A 22,415-nucleotide genomic window follows, 5' to 3' on the forward strand; every position below is an offset into this window, starting at 1 on the left:
ATGATGTGAATGCATGGATTGTTCATAATCTCTTGAATGAGGCCTACTGATTCTGTGGTGAAATTACAAATTCGAAAGTGCATAGTTTACAGTATGAATTTAAATGTTCAAATAGACGACAAAACTACTCATCATAAGACAAATAATGTTTTTCAGCACTTTATTTGGCCGGTTACGTTTAATCGACATTGATCCATCTCCAGGGTTCAGGATTCACTGTGTAATTTGAGATTAACGCTGGCAACGACATGATGACTTAACTTGGCAAGAGTAAGGCAAGTGTATCAGTGAATCAGCTGTCTAAGCAGCAGTTTTATCCTCCACCGCTTGCAGCTTGTTCTGAAGAGTCATCTGCAGTACATCTTCAACGTTCCTGATCACCTCCTCCAAAAAGCAAAGGAAAAGTGGATTTAAATCATCACCCATTATTATTCACATGAGTATAATCTTTACATCGTTATTATATATTTTTTTTACTTAACTGGACTTTCTTGAGTAAGAACATTCTGACTGACAGCTAGCTTTACTGAATATGCAAGTTTCATGGTATAGATGAGGAGAGATCGTTAAGTCATTAACACAGTACCTTGAAATTGGTTTCTCCTTGCATTTTAGAGGATGATATTTCCTGATGAATGACTGACAGAATCCGAGCAAAGGTCACGAGGGCTCCCCGGAGATCTTCTGAGACGGTTCTATTAACGACACCACAAACAAACGAGTTTACTAATGATCCCCATGTCGCCAGCTAAGACACAATCGCCTTGTTCATCTGATGATTGTGGTTAAATGAAACTTTCAGCAGGCAACATCCTCAGTCTTTAGGGGAATGAGAACAGCTTGATTTAACTGTTACAGTGCTGCGCGGGCTAAAGGATTTGTGTGATAAATATGTTAAATAACCCTCTGCTTAACAAGTTCCAGAGTTTATAACAACATTTACAAAGCCGGAGGTGGCATCTTAATCCTCTAGAAGGATTGTCTCTTGTCTTTGAGAAACTCTTTCATCCACCTATTCCTCTGTTGTTGTTGTTTGCCACGTACATTCTCAGAGAGAGAGAGAGGTAATGCAAACAAGTGCTCTCTCCTGTGGCTAAACCGTAAATTTGATAATAACTGTACGCTTATTAATATGACAGCATAAGAAATACTTACATCATTGCAATACTGCATCGCTCGCTGCTGTCATAAAGAGCAAAGACTGTTCCCTGCTTTCTCTGCAATTAAGATTAGATTAAATTAGTGACATACCCACGCTGTAGAAATAACGAAGAGGTAAGGATTTAATAATGGTGAACAGGTTTATCTGGAGAGTTTTTACCTTCTTGTTAAATCCAATGCCATGAGCTTTGCACATCTTGAAGAACACACTATGATACAACATGGAAAGGTTGGAGTGAAACAAGTGGCTCCCAATAACTGCATAGTGATTAACCACAGGAGGCTGTAAAAAAAAACAATAAAATGAGAAATAAAAGTCTTTTCTCTTAATTGTATCATTTTATGTTATCTTATATTTAGGGCTCAAGTATTAGGTGATGTAATGGTGTTTTTAGTGGTAAAAATGGCTCGAGTAGAGATGGCTGAACCCCATACTGGTTTCCTTAGGGTCACTTTAAGTTTAGGGAGTGTGTGTGATTAGTTAACATGGTGACATATGTGCTAAACTGTTGGGCCTTTCTTAATTAACTGCGGGGAGGAACAATTAATGTTTAGACGACATACCAAACACAAGATGAACTTAATTGTATGATGTCAATCAAAGAAACTACAGTTCTGGGACTGTAAGTGTTTGTATTGAGTTTGAGATAAAAGCACAACTCAACACATATCAATACCTATCACCATAATAGAGGGGTTCAGGGCATGTGTCATCAGTAACACTAGAGAAGTTGATTACTTAAAAGTGGCAGGGCTCAACAGGATAAAAATGTTCCTGGTTCTCAAGCACCTTTGGGAGACAAAAAGCGCAGGCCTAAGCTCCTGTGAGCACAGGAGATAGCCCATAACTCGCTGTGATGGCTGTGTGTTAGCGGTTGTCAAACGCAGGACCCTCACACAACAATAAAAGTGTCCAACAGGGATTTAATTGTGTTTGTAATATGCAGGCCTCTAATGATGGCCACTGTAAAAGCCATTAACCACTGTGGTAGCTCGACTGCTGAACTGAAGCACCAGGCCACCGACTAAATGAATGTTTGATAAAATAATACAAGTCGCAGATTAACAAGCGTAAACTCGGGCATAATGCTAATAAAAGGACTTTATTGTTTAAGGCCTGGCACCAGGTTGATGAGGTGTTCAAGCATGCATACACATGCATAATGAAAATGGTATGAATTATTAATGTGTTGATTATTTAGGCTCATCTATCAAAATGATAATGAATTCAGCACCTAAACACCAATTGAGCTCAGTGCGTAATTACAGCATTTAGTTGTATTTAACAAAAATGAAGAGCAAAACATTGATCTATCTTTGTGATTACTGTATAGTGCAATAATATCCTCTAAAGTCTCTGCCTGCTTTCAACGTGGTGTTTTCTTTCTTCTTGAGGACACAACATAATTTGGGGGAAAAACACAATCTAAATAAATAGCATTTAAAATTAACTTCTTCATGTTTAAGAAAAAATTACTCTATCAAAATTGTCACTGTAAGGAGATATAAAATTATACTTTGGCTGCAATCTGGTTTTCACAGGATTTTTCTCTGACTGGCACCGGCACTTCCAAACAGCCTGTGTGGCAATTCAGCGTTCCTCCAGTCATCATCAGAAGCATCTGGGTCATAGCAAGCTGGTCACTGTATGTGAGGTCCAGATCAATCGCCCACACCTGCAAACAAGCCATTATGAATCCCGTGTCACAACAGAGAAAAACAGACACTATAAATGTAATAATTCCAATTTAATCACAAAAAATGAAACATAAACACAAAGTATTTCACACAGTAATCCTTATAAACCGAAGAGGCACTACCTTTCTTAGTTCTTAGAAATGTTATCCATGTTGAGAGGCAGAGGAAAAGGAAAACACAGTTAATGGTGTGTGCTGCACAGATTTGGGTAATTCAGATGTGGAATGACACGTGCACGAAGTAGATCCTCGCCTGCGTATTTGGAGTCAGTCTGCCCTGGGCTAGTTTGTTCAGCTCAGGTCTGACGAGAAGCGAAGTTCAGATATGTATGGTAAATGGCATCATTATAAGTATATTAAGGGGTCAGGTATGGTCGTAGCCTTCTGCTTAAACAGGGCTAATTTTCCCAATAATAACCTAATAGCTATGCCCTTTTTTTTTCAAAAGTGGCAAATAAATCACCAGTGAAGGAGTTGTTAATAACTAAGTGGCAGTCGGCTGCCTCCTTTTGCTGTTCCTATTTGTCAAAGTAAACGCTCCTGCCACTGAATGCAAATCGCTGCCTGTCTGAACCGCACAGTCTCTGTAACCCGAGCACTTTATCTCCACTAGTACACGGATATCTAACCATTTACAGTCTCCTATATATTTTTATTTTGTATTAAATTCAAATATATTGTGGATCAAACGATGAAGAATATATCAGCTTGAGGCTACACTTACTGATTCATAGAGTGGTGGGCAAGTGTTAATATTTCCTGACATTTTAGTGATTTAAAGTGATTTAAAAGCACAGTTAAGATCATAACTTTAAAACATAATGTTTCCATTTTAAAGGAGCTGCCTTGCAAAAAAAACAACAACACACACGACAATTGGAAAAAAATAAATCTAAGGGCGACTTGAAGAAATGCCAAAAATAAAATGATAAAACATTATATTGTAAAAATCATATACTGGATATTTCAACATCTAAGCTAATTTCTAGACCAGTAGGTATGTATTGCACTACAGTGTTTGTTGTAGTCAGTACGCTCTAACCGTTTTTTGAATGACAATAAATGAAAAATCAGCACACAGATTTGTTAATTGTGTGATTAAATATTTCAACACTTTGACTATTTAATTATAAAATGCACAAACGCTACATTACATGGAATATAAATGAGGAGGTACACATATAAAGTGTTGTAAAAATGTACTCATTAAAACTACAAACAATTATAAGCTGTGTGCAGTAACGCCCTGTTCTCAGCCACCTTTACTGTCGGACCAAGAAAAAGCTACCAGTCTCTATGCATCAGTTTGATACCTGGGCCTGAGAGATGGACACACTCCACCGAGCCATTCACTCTACTCACTAAAAAATCATACTCCACTGTCCCATTGTCGCTCTTAACAAAACCGTGGGAAATGTAAGCCTGGATTGTACCTGTTTTCTATTGCCTTGCATTTTCATTAAAAAGCCTGATGCTGCAGCTGGGGCCCCACCGTTCCACAATGTGAGGGAAGACTGCAAGGGCAAACATATGTGACCCACTTCTTCCCGTCAACTAAAGTAGGCAGCTTTTAGCAACAGGTTTGAATCTAAATTGATGTTTAAATCCAGACAGGTTTGCCCATGTGGCTCTCCTCTGTGTGTGTGTGGGGTGGGGGTGGTTAAGAATCTGTCTTTAATATTCCTGCATCTATTGAAGCACATATTGTCCACCGTCTATTCTTAATTTTACTGTCAGTGAATCCCATTCAATTCCGGGTCAATATTAAAACTGAAAATTAATTGTATAGCTGTCATTATATCATTCTGAACACTTAAGGAAAAGGGCAGCTTATGTCCCTGTGATAGATTTAAGAAATGGTATATTTATTATACACACAGCTTTATCGCTGGAATTACAATTTAGTTGGACTGAAATCCTGAAATATAAAAAATATAATATAACTACTGTATATCTATCTCCACAGTGAGTGTAGAGACCATTCTGCTGACAAAATAATATTTCTGGATGGATTTTTAAATCGTAAAGGAAACACCAACAACTGTTTTAATAAAATAAAAAAACACAAGATGCATTGTCTCAACACTGCTGTGGTTGCAGTGTGTATTAATATCTACTCCATAAGATACTGGAGTAGCTAAAGCCTACTCCACTTTTTTTTTGGCTGGAATGCAACATTGGGGCTGACCCTATAAACACTAATGTCTTTCCGTTATTGAGTCACTCACTGAGTCAGTGACTGACTGATGAAGTTATACCACTGGTTGGCCGTAGTCGGCCAAATATCCCAGAATTTAACATCAACCGGCAGTGATGGTGGACATTTTGAGCCAGGCCTAAAGCTGTTGTAATTTCCACCATGGGACTGTTTACATGCCATTTTGTAATGTTTTAATATTTTTTCAGGCGAGAAAGTAACCATGTAGATTCCCAATGTGTGGTCAGTTTATCTAAATAACGCCTATTAGCTGAAATGTTTTCAGAGATGTTAGGAGCTGCTGGCCGGGTGAGAACAGCCATCATCTCAGCTGCTAGCAGGAGAACATGGATCCGATGAACTGATCTGCGCAGCTACTTGGTGATTTACCGTTGACTCTAATGTGTCCACATCATTTTAATATACAATATAATTCCTTTTGGAAGATAAATGTTGGTCTCAAACATGAAATCTAACAATTTGGTAGCTCCCACATTAGTTTGAATGTGAAGGGAGGCTTCATACTTTGCTTCTGAGGCTCTGCATGTGCAGATATCACCACATTTCAATAAATATAAACGTATTAAAATGAACAGATGTTGTTTTATTATATTAGGCTACATAACAGTTTTGATTTTTATCATAGCTATATATTATAATTTACTGCAACCCTCTGTCAATCAGGTTATTTTCTGTGAGAAAGTGTTAGTGGAGCTTTGAGTTGAGATTATTTTGTCACAGTACGGTCACTTAGTTGTGTTGAAGCTGAGCTGCTACAGTCAGCAAGTTCTCTGGTTGTTCCAGCTGCGGAATGATTTTACTGTGTAATCCCGTCCTTGAAAGTTTGTACTTCCGAGTCAAACTTGCCAAGACTGAACTAGCAGGTGTACAAGTCCTAACTTGGGGTACTTGGTATTGAGAAAGGTCCACTGTCAAACTGGGTTCAGTCAAAGCCCGGCGCACTTCCTAAGAGGTCGCTTGCCATGTGTTACCACTTCCTGTATCCGTTGCTACAAATTAAAATCCTTCTTTCCTTTCATACACAGTCCAGCCTAATACTAGGTCTTGTTTTCAAGGAAGACAATGAAAAATAAATAAAGCATCAACAGTGAGGGGAACATTTTCTTTTCTATAAGTCCACCATGAAGAGGTAGGTGACAGATGATGTGTTGATATCTGATGGATATTTAATGAAAGAAAAAGAAGCATGCTTCTTCATACCCTTTGTAAAACTGTAAAGCTTCAGTGCTTTTTCCTCCACTGTTTTGAAGGTTTAGATTTTTATAGGCCATATTATAAACAAAGCATTTCATTTTACAGCTCTGGATCAATACACAGTCAATGAGTCCACATGTTAGGAGCAGAGGTTAAACCATCATAAACCAGTCCATTTCCAATATCATAAATCAAGAAGGTTTCAACAAAACTTAATCCTGACAAATGAGATACGGTTTCAGTGGTGCCTTACTCTAATAACGAGACATTTTCAAGAGACCGCTGCAGATAACCAGCTAGGGGTTAAACACTGACAGGGTATCTCAGTGAAGCTGCCAAATCACTTTAGAGTGACCTATTGTCTGAAAGATAGGTGCCTCTGAATTTCGCAGCGTTTTAAGGTTAAAGGGCAAGACTTAAATGATGGAATCAGTGTATCGACACAATAAGACCTGACAGTTTATTAAATGGCCTTGTGACACATTTGGTCCCTGTGCCCACTGTTTGCCTTGTCTGTTTTCCTGATCCCAGGGGAGCAGTAGGGGAGGCACCTATCTGTTCATATGGATCACTGATCCAACCTAAAATTGATCTGGTTCACCAATATGGTGAAATGGAGCCCTTTGACATTGCATGTTGCAACACCCCTAACTATGTTCATCATTTTAATGTGAGTTAAAGCTTCCCCCAACTCCTGCTGTGTCTCACCTTCTGCTCCATGGTGCTGTGGTTCACAAAGGTAGCCAGGTCCACAGAGACATAGCCTATGATAAGGCGCTGCAGACAGGCCTGGCCCACACGCATACAGATGGAGCGCAAGGTCTCTGGGCATACAGAGGTCTGAGGGACCGAGGAACCTATAGCTTCCAGCTGACAGGAGCTGTGGAGCTGGTCACCACAGGACAGCATGGTCACCTCACCCCCAGGCTCCAGCAGCAGATCTACTGTCAGACAGGTGACACTGTCTGAAGGGGGGAAGGCCTCCACCACACCACCTGCACACACAGCGGGAGCAGAAACCGCACAAACCTTGAAACAGCACCTGAAACTCTCAGAGCAGCTGTTTAATTACCAACACCAGTAAAATAAAAGTTATGTAAATTGTCAGTTAACATTGGCAACATCTGGGAACCAAGAGGGACATTAGAAACAACTGTTAGCATATTCCAAATGGCTGCATTTGCAGGTGAAAAGCATTCAGTAGTGCCTGACAATAAGAATCTGACCTTGCCTGAGGAAGGTCTTCAGGAAGAAGGCCCAATTGGGAGAGCAGGATGTTTTAGCAGGCCGGGCGTAACATGCCAGCCACTCTGGGATCTCATCTAAATATCTGAGCTGTACAGTCTCCTGCAGAAAGAAAGTTAAGGAGCATTCATCAGGGATCTACTGGAAATGAACTGTATCTGAGGACATTATGTATGTGTGTTCATTCAGACACAAGATAACAAGTCTTGGCTACTTTATTTTCTCCCATTATCGTAGCTTTCTAGGTGTCGACTGCATTATTGGAAATGCCCTTGTGTTATCCGGATGGTTCCAGTGACTGCTTGTTATCCTTGGGACCTTTGGTGGCTGCTTCAATTTCTGTGTAAGTGTCTGACGGATACTGCAGGAGGGTCTATCTGTGAGTGACAGCCTATTATCAGAAGGCCTCAGGAGTCTAATGGCTTTAACTCACAGCCACGGAGACAGCACCTGCCCTCAATAACAACACTCTCCACTGGGCAGCTGATGAATACCTAAGCTAACCCCATCTATCTGGGGATCAATCAGGGCTTGACTGGGATCAATATCGCTCTTGTTTCTGTAACTAGGAGATAATAGTTTCACCACTTAATTACACTGTTAATTTCTAACTTTTGTATTAGATGTCTCTTTAACAGTTTGGCAACTCAAGTACATTTAGCAGCAACAACTCCACCAAACATTTAGATGTCATTTTAGATGCATTATAAGAACTATAAACTGAATGCTTGATTAATAAATAGTCCAGAGTCTTCTTTCAATTAAATTCTCTATGTAATAATATCTCTGTAAGTGTCAGACAGGAACTTACCGCATTTTTAAATCTGTCATAAAAGGTGCTCAATTCTGAATGGAAATAATGTCTTCTTTGTTCTTTCACCGATCTATCTAGAGCGTTACTTTGTTTTGAGTATATGCTGTCTGGCTTCACTGGAGACGGAACTGGATATTATGCTGTTGATATTCCAGTCATGTAACAGCCATCATCATATTCAAGTACTGTAAGAGGCGAGGTCAAATGCTACACAGTGATTCCCCCTATACAAACCATAAAGCACACAATGGTGCGGCAAAAAGTGTAAGGGAACGGTTGTCATTTTCAACGGAAGAGCAAGCTCACCCCAGGACTTTGCCTATGCAGTGCACAGAAACAGCAGGACAGGAAGGAAAGAAAGAGAGGTATTTTGCAATAAATTATTTGGACTTAAACTGCGTACAGTACCCTGTGATAGGATTCAGGCTTTGCTTGGTGTCCACATAAAACCAAGCAATCTGGTCATAAATAAAACAGATGTTGCCCTGTCTCCTTGATTGCCATTTCATTTCTCCATTACATAGTGAAACAACTGAGAAACTACAGTAAGTCTTGCAAAGAGAATAGGGTGTAATCTGATGACTAGTCGCACATTTTGTATGAATATTCATTTCTTGTAACACTGTCCCCGTACAATAAGAGAAAAGAACCTCCAGCCCATGACTAATTTTATGTGTTATTTCAAGGAAAACATACAGTACATGGTGGTCAACTCTAACTGCCATCATTTCTCATCCCTGCAGAGAGCACTGTAAACCTAACCCTAACCTTTCAGCAAAACAAAAAGGAAACCCAAAATAAACACTTATCAAACATGAACCACAGAAAACATGTAAAAGTCTTATAATGTTCAATTTTGGTTAACTATGTTAAGGCAGAAAATTAATTTTGAAACTCCTCCATGCAGACTGCACAATATTTAGGTAGAAAACATCTGTATAAAATGTATCTACCTCTTCAGAGGCAGTGATTATCAAACGAACCATTTCCCTGACAAACTTAACCTAAATAAGGTGTTGCTCAAGATCTGTTTGTACACAGCATGACAAAAAAAAATACTCCATCTGTTGACGCTATTAGGTGTAATTTTTACCCTCTTGTGCCTAATGATCCATATGCAAGCTGTGTGAGCACTTAAGTGTGTGTATGGCCCCCTTCAGGCATTGCATGGGTGCAGATCTACATGTCTTTAACCTCTCTCTGTGTAAATGCTCAAAGAGGCCCGGGGGCTTTCTGCAGGCTGAAACATTGTGCTGGAGGCTGTGGGCCTCACAATATTCAGAGAAATCTGTGGAAGCTGCAGTAGAGTGGATGCGATCCCTCCTCCTCCTCCCTGTTGTACCCTTTTAGGCTTTCTTTTGCATAGCCAGAAGGGATCTGATTGTTGGTATTATTCTGAAAGACCACATGGTATTCTTATGAGTCAGGCTTCTTCATGCTGAGCCCCTCAGAACAAGCAATAATTAAAAAAATATGCACACAGTCTGTGTGGGCTAAGGCCAAGCATACTGTGTTATCCTCTCTCTACTTTTATACTGATTATCAAGGGTACGTGACATTCCACTGTAGTGTGAAACATATTCGTATAATGTGCACTTTATACTTTTTTATTATTATTTAAAACATTTTTTTTATTTATTTGGTCAACAATGATCTTGGTAATAAACTGTTAAATTGTAAATTAATATTTAAAATGCTTCATAAGATATTTTGTATTTCATTAATAATTAATTTAATTGCTACCATTTTCATAAACCGAGCTTTAATCATCTATTAACTCTGTTCCTAAACGCTTTGAAATTTTCAGAATTGTGAGTGTATGCGTGCTATTCGCTAGCTGTCACGGCTATTGCAATTAGGTTGACTTCTTGTAGGCAAAGTGCTACGTTAATGAGTGTTATATCTCAAAATATAATGCAATGTTGAAACATCCATCTACAGTTTCTGCTGTGAAAAGAAGATAGCAAGGAGATAAACTGATATAAAATATTCATGTCTGACTATAATAAACAATGTAGTTCTGTAATCTTTCAGTATATAGAGCCAAATTGCTATCTTCAATATAAACTAGTACAACAGCAGAAGGATGATGTAATGCATTTAAGTGGTTAATATATTTTAGGAGAAAACAATGTCATAATAAAAAAAAAAAACATGCAATGAGGGGCACAGGATGTGGGCTTTGCTTTGATTAAAAGAGCAAGGTGTAGAATAAAGGCCAGTTAAAGTGTTGTGTCCATATGGCCCAGAAGCCCTGAGGCTGTCGGCCTACACTGGAGGCCTCGGCACTCTTCCCTCTCCGTGGGACCCCAGCTGGTGAAACAAACCCCATTTACTTTCCTGTGCTGCCTCAGCCACCATTATGGACCTTGGCTGTGGCTCAGTCACTCTGCCATAATTAACAGCACCAATGCCACAACAATTACAGCCCTGCACCGCAAATACACTATGAATCAAAGAACGAGCTAATGGGAACAAAACAGAGTGAGCCATAAGAAGCTTGAGATGACTGCTGTTCTTTCGAATGGAATAAAAAGTAAAATCGTTGTGCTCCAAGCCCACAATCATTAGCCTGTAATTAGTTTACACAAAGCTCCCAGTTAAATGGCAAAATACGGTAATTAACACATGACAGAAAATCAAAGGCTACTTTGTAAGCATATGAGAAATAAGAGCCAGAGGCTCAGGAGCTGTGTACAGATTGCAACTGTACTAAATGAATGGTTTACCAATAATTAAAGTACATTTTATTTGTTTCAATAGGTTTGAGATTTTTAATTTGTTTTTTGAGAGGAAATTAACTGCTGAATTTTTCTACAATAATTGCAATATCACACTGTCCCCACACATAGTACTTGTACTATCACGTTCTCTTTACGAACGGATAAAAAAACATCCAATAGGCAGAGAGTTAAAGAACTTAGACAGAAAGCTTAATGCTGCACCATGCAAGCATCAGCGTTTAAAGTGCTTTTTTGATGAATTGTTTGATATCATACTTTGTATTGTATTTTAATTTCTACTATCTACTTTGAAGACATTTGTTAATGTGTAATGTAGGTGAAGCTGGCTGTAATTCAATGTGAAAAATCTGCACAGTAGTTTTTCCAAAATATATACAAATGTAAAGAGAAAGAAATGGTCTGTTAACCAGAATGTCTGTACTGTGATTTACTTGTCACCACAAAGGTGAGTGTAGAGATAAATACCATTAGAAGAGTTTTTTTTGGTCCCCTCTCCAACACAGCGACACCAGTTGATGTGTGTGCCTCAGAGAATGGATAATGGCTGTATATATAAACAGATATTTTATGTATTGATTTAATGTTCTGTGGCTCTGGGGACGATGCTCAAAATACTGTACTACAGGGACCAACGCTGTGACTGTTACATTAAGACACCCAACTCCAAGCTAAATGACATCTCTCTGACCCCACTGTGACCCCCAGTATGCTCTTGTGAGGGAATCCAACCCTTTTTTTAAGCTGTCTCGTTCTCAACGAGAAGCCCAATCTCCATTTTAATATCTAGCTGTTACTGTAATGTTACCTATTAAGTATCTAGTTGTTACTATGTTCACTTTAAATGGCTGATTTCTCATTGGTATGGGTGTAATAATAATAGCAATAAACTTTATTTGTATAGCACTTTTCTAAAATCAGTGCTTTGAGGGGAGCCATAAAAAGAGGTATAATAGTAAAAAACATCAATTTAGGGACAAGTAATAAGGCAAATAAATAAAATATACAGAAATGAAAAAAAACTACCTAAAATTCGAGCAAATTCAATAAAACACTGCAGAAAAGTGTGTAAAGTGTGCTTTAAGAAGTGTTCCCATAGTTTATGACTGTGAAGAAATTATGTAATCCTCAAAGTCATCTTTACCTGAATCCATTTCGCGTTCCATAGTTTAGGACCGTAACGATGGTACTCCTGCACGGCCCATTTATAGCAGCTAAAATGGCATACATCACAGTAAGCTGTGCCACGACCACGGTGCTCAGAGTCCACCTTGAAGAGCCAGCGCTGCACATCAAGGTTTTGAGTCATGAGCTCAGCAAGTGTTTCATAAAGCTGAACCAAAAGAGAGACATGTGAATTTAGATAGTATACGTAATTACAGGTTAATGTGAAAATGAGAATGTGATTATCAGGCACTGATGAAGGATCTAATGCTGTAACATAGTCTGTTCATGCATTTGTGTTTTTGATCTCTGACCTGGTTTAGCGAGTAGACATCTCCTTGACCAGGTGGTACATCAACCTCTGCCCCACTGAAGATCCTCCTCCCCCCAGATTTGGTGCCATAGAGCTGTGCAATAGCCGGCTCCGGGCCCAGGATTGGCACCCCCAGCTCATCAGCAACTGCCAAGTCATCCACATGGGCCAATCCGCCGACAATATAGGCCTGCTTCCCCTGGATCAGGTTTTTGATACGCTTCAGGGCATGTGGACTGTACTTTAGCAGCGAGGACAGGCACATGTTATGAGTCTGGAAGAGAAGAGGGGAGAAAGATTATTGCTGGAGCTAAGAGTTCTCCTTGTCTCTTCCAAGGGTTGTTTCTTGACCTGATTTATCACTGTGTACACACAACAGATCTATTATTGTAATAGCCAGCAGGGTTTTGACCTCTCCTGTATTCCAGCAGGTTGAATTGATAAAAGCTGCCTGTGGGAGACCTCCCCTATCCTTCACATCTTTAATGTGTTGCTAGCAATGAGCTCCTTGGGAATACAACTAATTACTTCACATCTGTATTTATTTGATCCACAAGGAATTATCCCTTCTGTCACTGGCAGAATGCGCTGCCAGCCATGGGTAGCAGTGATTCATCTCAGCAACATGTCTGGCACAGTTTAACAACAAAACAGCAGGAAAATCAATAGAAAGAAATGAAGAAGACCATGTCACGGTGCACATTCAATCTAATGCAAAAGGATGTAAAAAAGATGGATAGAATGGCCGGATGTGAAAGGTTAATACAGCAACACCCACATTTTATCAGACTGAGGTAATCAAATCAATTCTGAATTTCTAAATTTGCAGCAATTAGAAGGAATGAATAGTTAATTGAACCAGCCAATATGGAATTTATTTTTTGCTAAACACCAACTAGAAACCATCAAATATATTGTAATTAAGTGTGACAATATAGCTCAGCTCTGGTGTGTTTATCTCAAACTAACACAGATGTTTCTCTTCAAAAGTTGTAAAAGAGAATGACAAATATTAAACAAAATGTAGCTCTCACAGAGCAGCTATACAGTAACAATCTCCTCTAGTACCCTCTAGAGGAGAATTAATAAACTACAGATGCTGTCAGCACAACACAGTCAGTTTCTCAAGAGTAATTTCTATGATCAAAGTCAAATGTATACTCAAAATTTCAAATTTGTACACAAAATGTAAATATAGTTGACCTCACCGGGAAATAATCTACAGCCTCAGGTGTGAGGATGATGAATCGTCTGCTGAAGGCCTGAGTGGCCCTGGTATCAGCCCCCTCTGAGGTTCCATCACACTTCAGGAGACTGGTGTAATAATGCAAGACGTCCTCCCCAGGATGCTGGGGACATACGTAGATCACGTCCACATTTGGATCTACAAACATACAGTGATGTTGGGCATCACAAACATCATGTGTTGAGAGTAGAAAAGTTAGTGTGGGCGTAAAATGATGATGTTATGAAAAAAGTTCCTACCTCTTATTTCACAGAGTCTGCCTATTTGGACGTTCTGTAGGATGTCCAACCCCCTCAAGCTCAATCGCTGACTCTCAGAGTATCCTGTCACAACAAGGTCACAAAATCTTTCAAATAGAAATCTTCTCTAATTGGCTTTATTCAAAATCTGCATCTCAATACAGCTCCCTTCCATTGTGTTCATTACCAGACTTGGAGGTGGGGTATTTAAGTCTAATCACACAGTAGTGCAATCCGATGATTAATTTAGCTTAATAACTAGCAGGTGCAGTGTCTGTCATGTTCTGGGAGTGCTGTTGCACCGTGTCCAGCCACCACTGAGCTACTTCCAGTGATACCTCCAGGATTTTACTCTATGTCTGTCTGGATTTCTGCCTGAGAGAGAATCCTCAACTGAATCAAGGTAATTAAATGATTGGATTCATGCTAATTAACAACAATGGGGTTCAACTTTCTAATTATCCTTGCTCACACAGCACTCTCTGTAGCCACCCCAAGTGCAAATAAAGCATTCCATCTGCTAGTAATTAGGCTTAATAATTTTAGACAATCGCTCAATGATTTACAATGCACATGCCTGATTACAGTCTAAATGTTGAGAGCCATGGTGAAATTAGAACAAGAACGGATCATAGCTTGCACTCTACGTCTAGTGCAAAAACAGCAGTTTCTTCCTCTTGTATATATATTTTTTTCTTGGTACGGCAATAAAATAAGACCTTTGTGCCTCTTGCAAATATTCAACATAATGGCTTTTCATTTGCCTAATCTGCAAATTAAATGGCGATTGAGACAAAATTGTTCAGTTCCCTGGCATGGGGACTGTCATCATCCTGTGAGTGCTTTCCTGCAGAGAGTCATTTGAACGAGACAGAGTGCCTCCACCAGGGCCACAGTCTGGGGCAGCGGAGTGGTGAGACAGGGGATGACTGCTGCTAGATCAGATGTGTGTGTGTGTGTGTGTGTGTGTGTGTGTGTGTGTGTGTGTGTGTGTGTGTGTGTGTGTGCAGCAGGCAGAGAAAGCTACCTAATGAAGGGATGTGGATAATGGTCCTCTTGGAGGACTGGATGTGTTTCCAGTTGGCTGCCAGATGCTGGGGATGGAGAAAAGGAGTGATCAGAGAGGGGACTGCACAGACACACACACACACACACACACACACACACACACACACACACACACACACACAAACACACACACACACACACACACACACACACACACACACACACACACACACACACACACACACACACACACACACACACACACACACACACACAAATCATCACATCACTGCATAGCTAAAACACATCAAGCCAATCTCTCTCTGGGCTAACAGAAGCAAACCAAGCATAAAATACCACCTTAATTAATTTAAGCGTTTACTTTAGAAACATCTTCTCGCAATTAATTCAATCAGCAAGGTACATGATGCTACTGCCAGGGGAAGATTAGCAGGCTTAATTAACAGGGTATGAATGTTTAAAGAGTGAGAACATACATTTAGTGCATGTATACACACACACACAGTGATGTTAAAACTAAATGAACTTGTAGTCACTAATTAATAAAGTGTCAGTGCTCTAAAAGACATTCAACCCAGATGACAGCACAGACCTGACATCAACGCTGAATAGAGGGGAAAAAAATTACACCACTTTATGCATCTAGGAAAATTAAGCTGTCATGCCGCTCTATTGAAGAGCTAAACAGAAACAAAAATGTTATATCTTGAGGTAAGAAGGTTGTGCTGGGGCAGAAAGAAGTTAAATATATTAAGATAAGATTTGCTTCTGCTTCTTCTTCTTTTTCTTGAGGCTATGAACATAAAAAGTTTAATACTTTAAATATAACATTTTATTTGCATTAAATTAAATCAGTTTTTGTATATCTAAATTTTTATAAACACCCTAAACCCTTAACCCACTGTGCACACAGTAACTTCAGCTGCAAAATCAGTTTCTACACATTTAATACACATTATATTAAACTAAATTTAAAGCCTCTCTTTAATACCTATAGCATGTTATGATATATTTGGCTACTGTTGGATACCCCCTTTCCCTAACCCTCATTATGACTGTTTCTCCCTTTGTCTTCCTTTGCTATCGAGGTGGCTGCAGTATTATTTTGTTCATCTTTCTCTCTGCTGTTCTCTACTCTTCATATGTCTCACTTTTCTCTGCTGTTTTCCTGTTTATCTATTTCACTGTTTTTCTCTCTCTGTTCATCAGTCTGTCTTTATGTTTATCGGTCTCTGTGCTTTCTTCTGTTGTTCATCTGTTTCACTGCTTCTGCTCACTGTTCCCTGTTTGTTTTCATCTCAAACTTCATGGACATTACAGTAGCTCAAACATGTGGCTGGCCTCCTGTGAAAATCTGAAGTTTGTGACTAAAAGAGAAACAGAACATAATAGCAACTTGCGTAAATGTGGACATAGAATTTTATTAACCGAAACAACATTTTTAAACAATTAATCTATTTAAATATAGTGTCAAATATTTGTTTTGTTTTTTATCACACAAGCACAAAATAACATTTAAAGATTATGTGGATAACTTAATTTTCATGAAAACTCTAATGGAGCTATATACAACCAAATTTAGTATTTGGTTTATCTAACTATTAGAAGTCATAAATCATAGCCTGACTTTAATTTGTGATAGACTTACAAAATACAAAAAACAAATGCAGACTAATTAAAAAGGTGGGAGGAGAAGAGCAATTTTAAGTAAGAGAGAGGGAGAAAAAGAGAGAAAGCAGCAGTCTGATATAAGAAACATCACCTGGGCTCTGCTGCGATAATTCTCCAGCTGTTTGAAACGCCTGGCCTGCAGGGCCTTCCTGACTCGACGCATCTGAGCGTGCATCAACCATGAGATGGCGATTGTCCCTGCCGCCCACTTGCGGCGGTAATGTCTCAGGTAGGCTGTCCGGGCTAGATAGCGCCTCCAGCAGGACTGGATGTGGATGGCAGCCGCCTCGACGCCTCCTTCTCCCTTGTAACGCTGACCTGGGCGTAAAACCAGATCCAACACCTCCTCCCAGTTTTCAAGCACTGAGAGGAGGTCGATCACTGGAGGAGCCCTTCTACAACCATTTTCCCAACCATGGCCAAACTCTACTAGCCGTTCTCCGTTCACCTTGGCTAGAGGCACTGCAAAGTCCCTGAGCAGCTTTTCCAAGGCCTCCAGAGCATCCACCACATTGCTCCAGCACAAACTAAAGCTTTGCTTGAAGTGACAGAAGTCTGTTGCCAATGGGTTGATGTGTCCCTTTATGATGGTAAAGGGGTATTTGCTGATGTTTACAGCAACTTGCAAAGGTAGACTCTAAAGAACACAGGGGAACTAGGTGAGGAAAAACCACCTAAAACAACAGCAAATGTGGAAAATCATTAATTATTAGTATTTCAGTGTTCATACCGGAGGAGTTTGTAAGATACAACCGCTGCTGTCTGGTATCATTCCCTTAGAGTCCATGCTTTTGGAGGTTGTAGAGGGAGGTGGTGTCTTGGTGGTCCCGGGGGGCGTGCATTCTCTGTCTGTACTCTCATGGGTGGGTTCAGGGTCTGTTTCCCATTTTAGCTGCTTATGACACCTGGACTTGGTGTCTTCCATGCCTGAAGTCACACAGAGATAGACTCAATTCTATTATATTCCATTTAATCAAGTGCAACCAATCATCACTATCAAATCAAGTGGCAGCTGTTCCCTTTACAACAGACTCAGTAAGGGGTTTGAACCAAAAGACATGATAAAAAAAAGATAAGGAAAAAAAGAAAATGAGAGAAATAGCAGGAGAGCAAGACAGAAAAGAGGATGCATCATTGTGAGTGTTGTAGAAATCAGCCTTTACAAAACATTGGATTACCATAGTGCAGGATATAGAGGAATTTTTCTTCTCGCTTCCCCAAACATAAAGGCCGCACGAAAGACATCAATTACAGTACCAGTCAATTGGACACAACTTACAAATTCACATGAATGAGAAGGTGTGTTCAAAATTTTGAATAGTATTGCATATTATAAAACAAATGGGAGACAGAATCGGGTAAAACATATTATCTTCTGAAGGATCTTTGGAGAAGCACTGACCTATCTTAGAAGAAGATGAATCCTCTCTGGGATGAAGTGAAGCAGCCTTGTGCTGTATCAATGTATGAAGCGAATCTGTGTTTGGAACTGATAAAAAATAACTAAAAATAAACACATGATGAAAAACAACCATATAACTAAAAACTTTTTGTCCTTGGTTATAAAACTCTCAAATTGTGAGAAATGAAAAAAAAGGGTTAAACATGAAATGATGAATCACATGATGAAAAACAGCCATATAACTAAAAACTTTGTGTTTGTCCTTGGTTATAAATATTTCAGATTGTGCAAAATGAAAAAAGGGTTAAACATGTAACAGAGGTGAGGTGCTGGCAGTGAAATGTCTTTTTACCTGTCCCCCTATCATCTTCAGGTATTGCCAGGCTGTGATGGCCCTTTGGTTCAATGGGGTGAAAGGTCACAGTGGGACCAGTGATTATTCGATGATGATTTACCTAAAGAGAACAGGAATTTGGCAAGCCTTAAAACAGCCACTCACACATTTTATAAACTGTGAAGTAATCCACTTCCTGCAGACATTAATTACATAGCCAAGATTAATGATTCATCTTAAAATTTTATAACTTAACCAGATCTAGATAAGTACATTTTAATACTACGTTATTAAGAAATAATTAGATTCAAAGGCCTCATTACTCATAAAACACAAAGTTGCTGCTGATCCTCCAGACATGTCACCTAATATCCTCGACTTCGTTCTCCTCAGACCACTGAGCTCTCTGACAGACCACAGGTAATAGCCAGGTGCTGGGAGATACTCCGCTCAAAGGCACACATCTGTTTCCGATGGGGTTGGGAAAAGGTGGCACCTTTTGTAAAATTGTCCCTGGCATGGATATGGAGTGGAGAAGAGCTGGCCTGAGTTGCAGGAGGATGCAGCAGGCAGAGAGCCAGTACTTAGCAGTTGGAGAAGCTACGGCTGTCTTATTGGCATGCTGGACCAGGTATCTACTTCTGTCCTGAGACAGCTGTAAACCAGTAGCCCATAGCACAGCAATCAGGCGCCCGTTTCTTTAGAAGAATGCTGATGTGCTGCAATCTGCTGCTTTCCGCTTTTTGCAGCCAGGACTTCTATCTCTCCTATATCAGAGTGACAGGCTTGGCCTCTATTTCTCATGTCAGGTACAGATTCCCAAAAACATATTGGAGAATAAAGTGTGTAAAATATATCTAAAACTAATGCCGACCTTTGCAAAGATTAATTTGTTTTCTGTGACAAGTGCTGGCTGTCATCACTAAGCTAAGTGACCTTTATGTCACTGTCTCTCTGCACATGAGACATGAAGCATCTATTAAAGCGGATCTGTACCATCACTCTTCACTCCAGCATAAAGAGCCTATTCTGGGGATTAAGGGAGTAAGTGTCAGGGAAGGGAACAATGATACCCATTTCATCTTAGTGGTAGCAGATAGTTGTGTAATACTTCCTAATCAAATCTTTCCTGAGGCATGTGCTGTATGTTACAATTAATATCAACAATATCAGCTCAGGTCGAGGGGGAATCAATTTCTCCTTGTATAAAGCAAACAACTGGATGACAAGATATTACTCTGATTATATATTATATAAGACGTCACGCACTGATTGGTGTCTTTACCAGCAGTGGGACTGAAGTGTGATGAGAAAATATGCTCCATAACCAAGAACGCCAAAACAGCAGATGTAGCCTGATTTTTTCAACAAATATAAAGATCAAATTCTCTTGGGTGTTGACGGCTCCGTTATAAAAAGCCACAGTTGAATTAACTGTCATCCACTCCACGACTGTCATGTAGACAACAAATTGCAGCACTTGATTAAGGGAGGCAAAATCCACCATCAACTCGACTTCTTAATGGGACTACAAGGCTCCAGGGCAGATGTGAGACAAGTAGCATTTTCAGGTTCATTGTGTTTATTTTAACCTACTTGAAGTATACAGACCGTTACAGGGAGAACCAAAAATTTAAGAAAATTAACAGATTAACACATAAGCATGCTTTACACATTAGGTGAATCAATCACAGGCAAATCACCATGCTTCTAGAAAAGGTTATTAGCCCTATGACAATTATACTGAACCTGAGTTACCTTCTTTGAATTAGCACTGTCACTTAATGTCTGTATATTTCACATATATGTGGATCAGTGACAAATAAGGGTCAGCAAGATGAGCAATTCAAAAATATCTTCTTTTTAAAAAAAAAACTTTTTAAAGCAGCAGCAGGTTTGTTAAAATGTATTTTGTATTTATTTTGTATTTTTGTTGGTTTTATGTTATTTAAAATGACATTAGCACCATTTTTTAAACCAAAAAGTAAGACTGAATGCTCCTGAAAATGTCAAATGGTGTAACCACAAAAGAATAATAAATATTAAATATTGTTTTATGTATTGTTGTATTCCATCACCTTTATTTAATATAAAAAAGTTATAATGTAAGATCATGCTGAACTAGTTGGTATGGTGTTTTATTAAAAATGTTGCCTTTTTGAGCAAGTTTCATTATTGGGTACAAAGTTTTATGGTTACACCACTTAGACATTTTTGCCATAACTCTATCTAATATATTCTCTCAAAATGGATTAACTACATTCATAGTCAGATTACTTACTGCTTTCACGCTCCTCTTGTGCACATCTGGGAGTGGAAGCCCAAATTTCTCGTTCATAATGGCTCTGTTGTTTGGGTGAGCAGGATTACACAGCAAACGCATGGTTAAAGCTGTCTTGTGCTGAATGAGACAGATGGAAGAAGAGATGGAAGAGGATGAGTTTCAAAATGTGAGTGATGGTGTGACGTGCTGTGGAAACAGTTATATATTAAGTGGAAAATTGTACCAGTTTTTCCCTTTTTTGTATGTTCTATTGTGCTTTTTTGTCCTGCCTGTTTTGATTTGTAATACAATATCTGAAATCAAATATCTGAATCTAAAAATCTATATTAATATGTAAAAAATGAGTTTGCATTTCTGAACACAAGGGATACCAACCTTTTGCCCAGGCGAATCCCATGTGAGGTCCTCCTTCTGTGGATGCACATCTGGGAAACTCTCCAGCTCAGGTTTCCTGCATTAAGTCTTTCTTTCAAGCTCACAATTTCCACCAAAATTTCTTACAGCTCTAAAAATATCACTTCAAATGTCTTTACAGTTACTTAGTAAAAACACACACTGTATGTATAAGCTTCTCCTTACTTACCATTTCGGGATCTGCGTGGTTTTCTTTTCTAAGTCTGCAATGCTCGGAAGAACCAGCACCTGCTTATTGACTGTTTTCAGATAATCCGCTGCATGTCTCTGTTCAGAAAAGACACAGTAATAGTCAGTTTGTCTGTTATCTCTGCTTATCCTATTTTAAGATCAGCATCCTTACCCTGATGCCACTCTGTGTCCTGTGAATGGCACTATCCAAGGCTTGGATGTCCAGGGTTCCCCCCCTCTCACTGACAGAGATTTTCTCAAGACTACATTTGAGTTTTCTCAAATCATCTTGAACCTGTAATATATAATACAGGATTATAGAGAGGCTAATTTAACTTTTATCTGGAGTAGTGCGTGGTCTTGTTTAGCTAAATTAACTTACAAGGCAGCTCAAGTTCTGTCTCAAAATTTAAAAAGTTCTATTCTAATCAATCAATCAATCAATCAATCAATCAATCAATCAATCAATCAATCAATCAATTAAGTGCTTTGCAGTTAAATAAAAAACAAATGAATAAAATACATTTTTAAAAAAAGGAATAAAAACAAAGAACAAATCAAAGACAAAAATTAAGAACAATGCACACAAAAGAAAATAAAACTGTTTAAAAAAATGTAAAAAAGAATAGGAGAAAAGGTTTATTAAAAGTTAGAGTGAAGAAAACTAGGTTAAAATATATTCAAAAGACAAAATAAAAGTAAAATAAAAAATGAAGTTTAATAAAAGCTGGGCTAAAGCTAGGTTAGGTTAATAAAAAAATAAAATTGATAAGACAAAAACAAACACAATAAAAAAGACTATAAACTATTAAATTATTAATCAAAAGCCAGACTGAACAGGTAGGTTTTGAGTTTATGTATTGTAGTTAGACCTTATGTGTTTACCAATTTAACTGACTTTAAAACCTGCCTTGCACTATTTAACTTTGATGTAACAAGGTTCAAACATTACCTGGACTAAAACTGCTCCCAACTTATCTTCGTCAGACATCTCTTTGGACGTGTGGTTTAATAATATGATTGAAAGATGTGTTCAAAGATATCACAATGGCGACTTGCGCCACAGATATAAACCACA

General features: G+C 38.9%; 1 protein-coding gene across 1 annotated transcript; it reads right to left on the minus strand.

Moving 5' to 3' along the window:
* Positions 1 to 292: 292 nt before the first annotated feature.
* Positions 293 to 22,328, minus strand: iqch (IQ motif containing H). The gene is given in 22 exon segments (XM_062421566.1): positions 293 to 313; positions 316 to 384; positions 587 to 695; positions 1,156 to 1,217; positions 1,322 to 1,444; positions 2,679 to 2,837; positions 6,979 to 7,265; positions 7,497 to 7,617; positions 12,215 to 12,403; positions 12,549 to 12,821; positions 13,756 to 13,931; positions 14,033 to 14,116; positions 15,060 to 15,126; positions 16,824 to 17,369; positions 17,463 to 17,659; positions 18,487 to 18,589; positions 18,864 to 19,013; positions 20,750 to 20,869; positions 21,128 to 21,203; positions 21,336 to 21,433; positions 21,510 to 21,632; positions 22,290 to 22,328. Coding segments are annotated over 22 exon segments (3,192 nt in total).
* Between the last annotated feature and the right edge of the window lie 87 nt (positions 22,329 to 22,415).

This window comes from Scomber scombrus, chromosome 6 (genome assembly GCF_963691925.1).
Source record: "Scomber scombrus chromosome 6, fScoSco1.1, whole genome shotgun sequence".
In the NCBI taxonomy this organism is placed as follows: domain Eukaryota; kingdom Metazoa; phylum Chordata; class Actinopteri; order Scombriformes; family Scombridae; genus Scomber; species Scomber scombrus.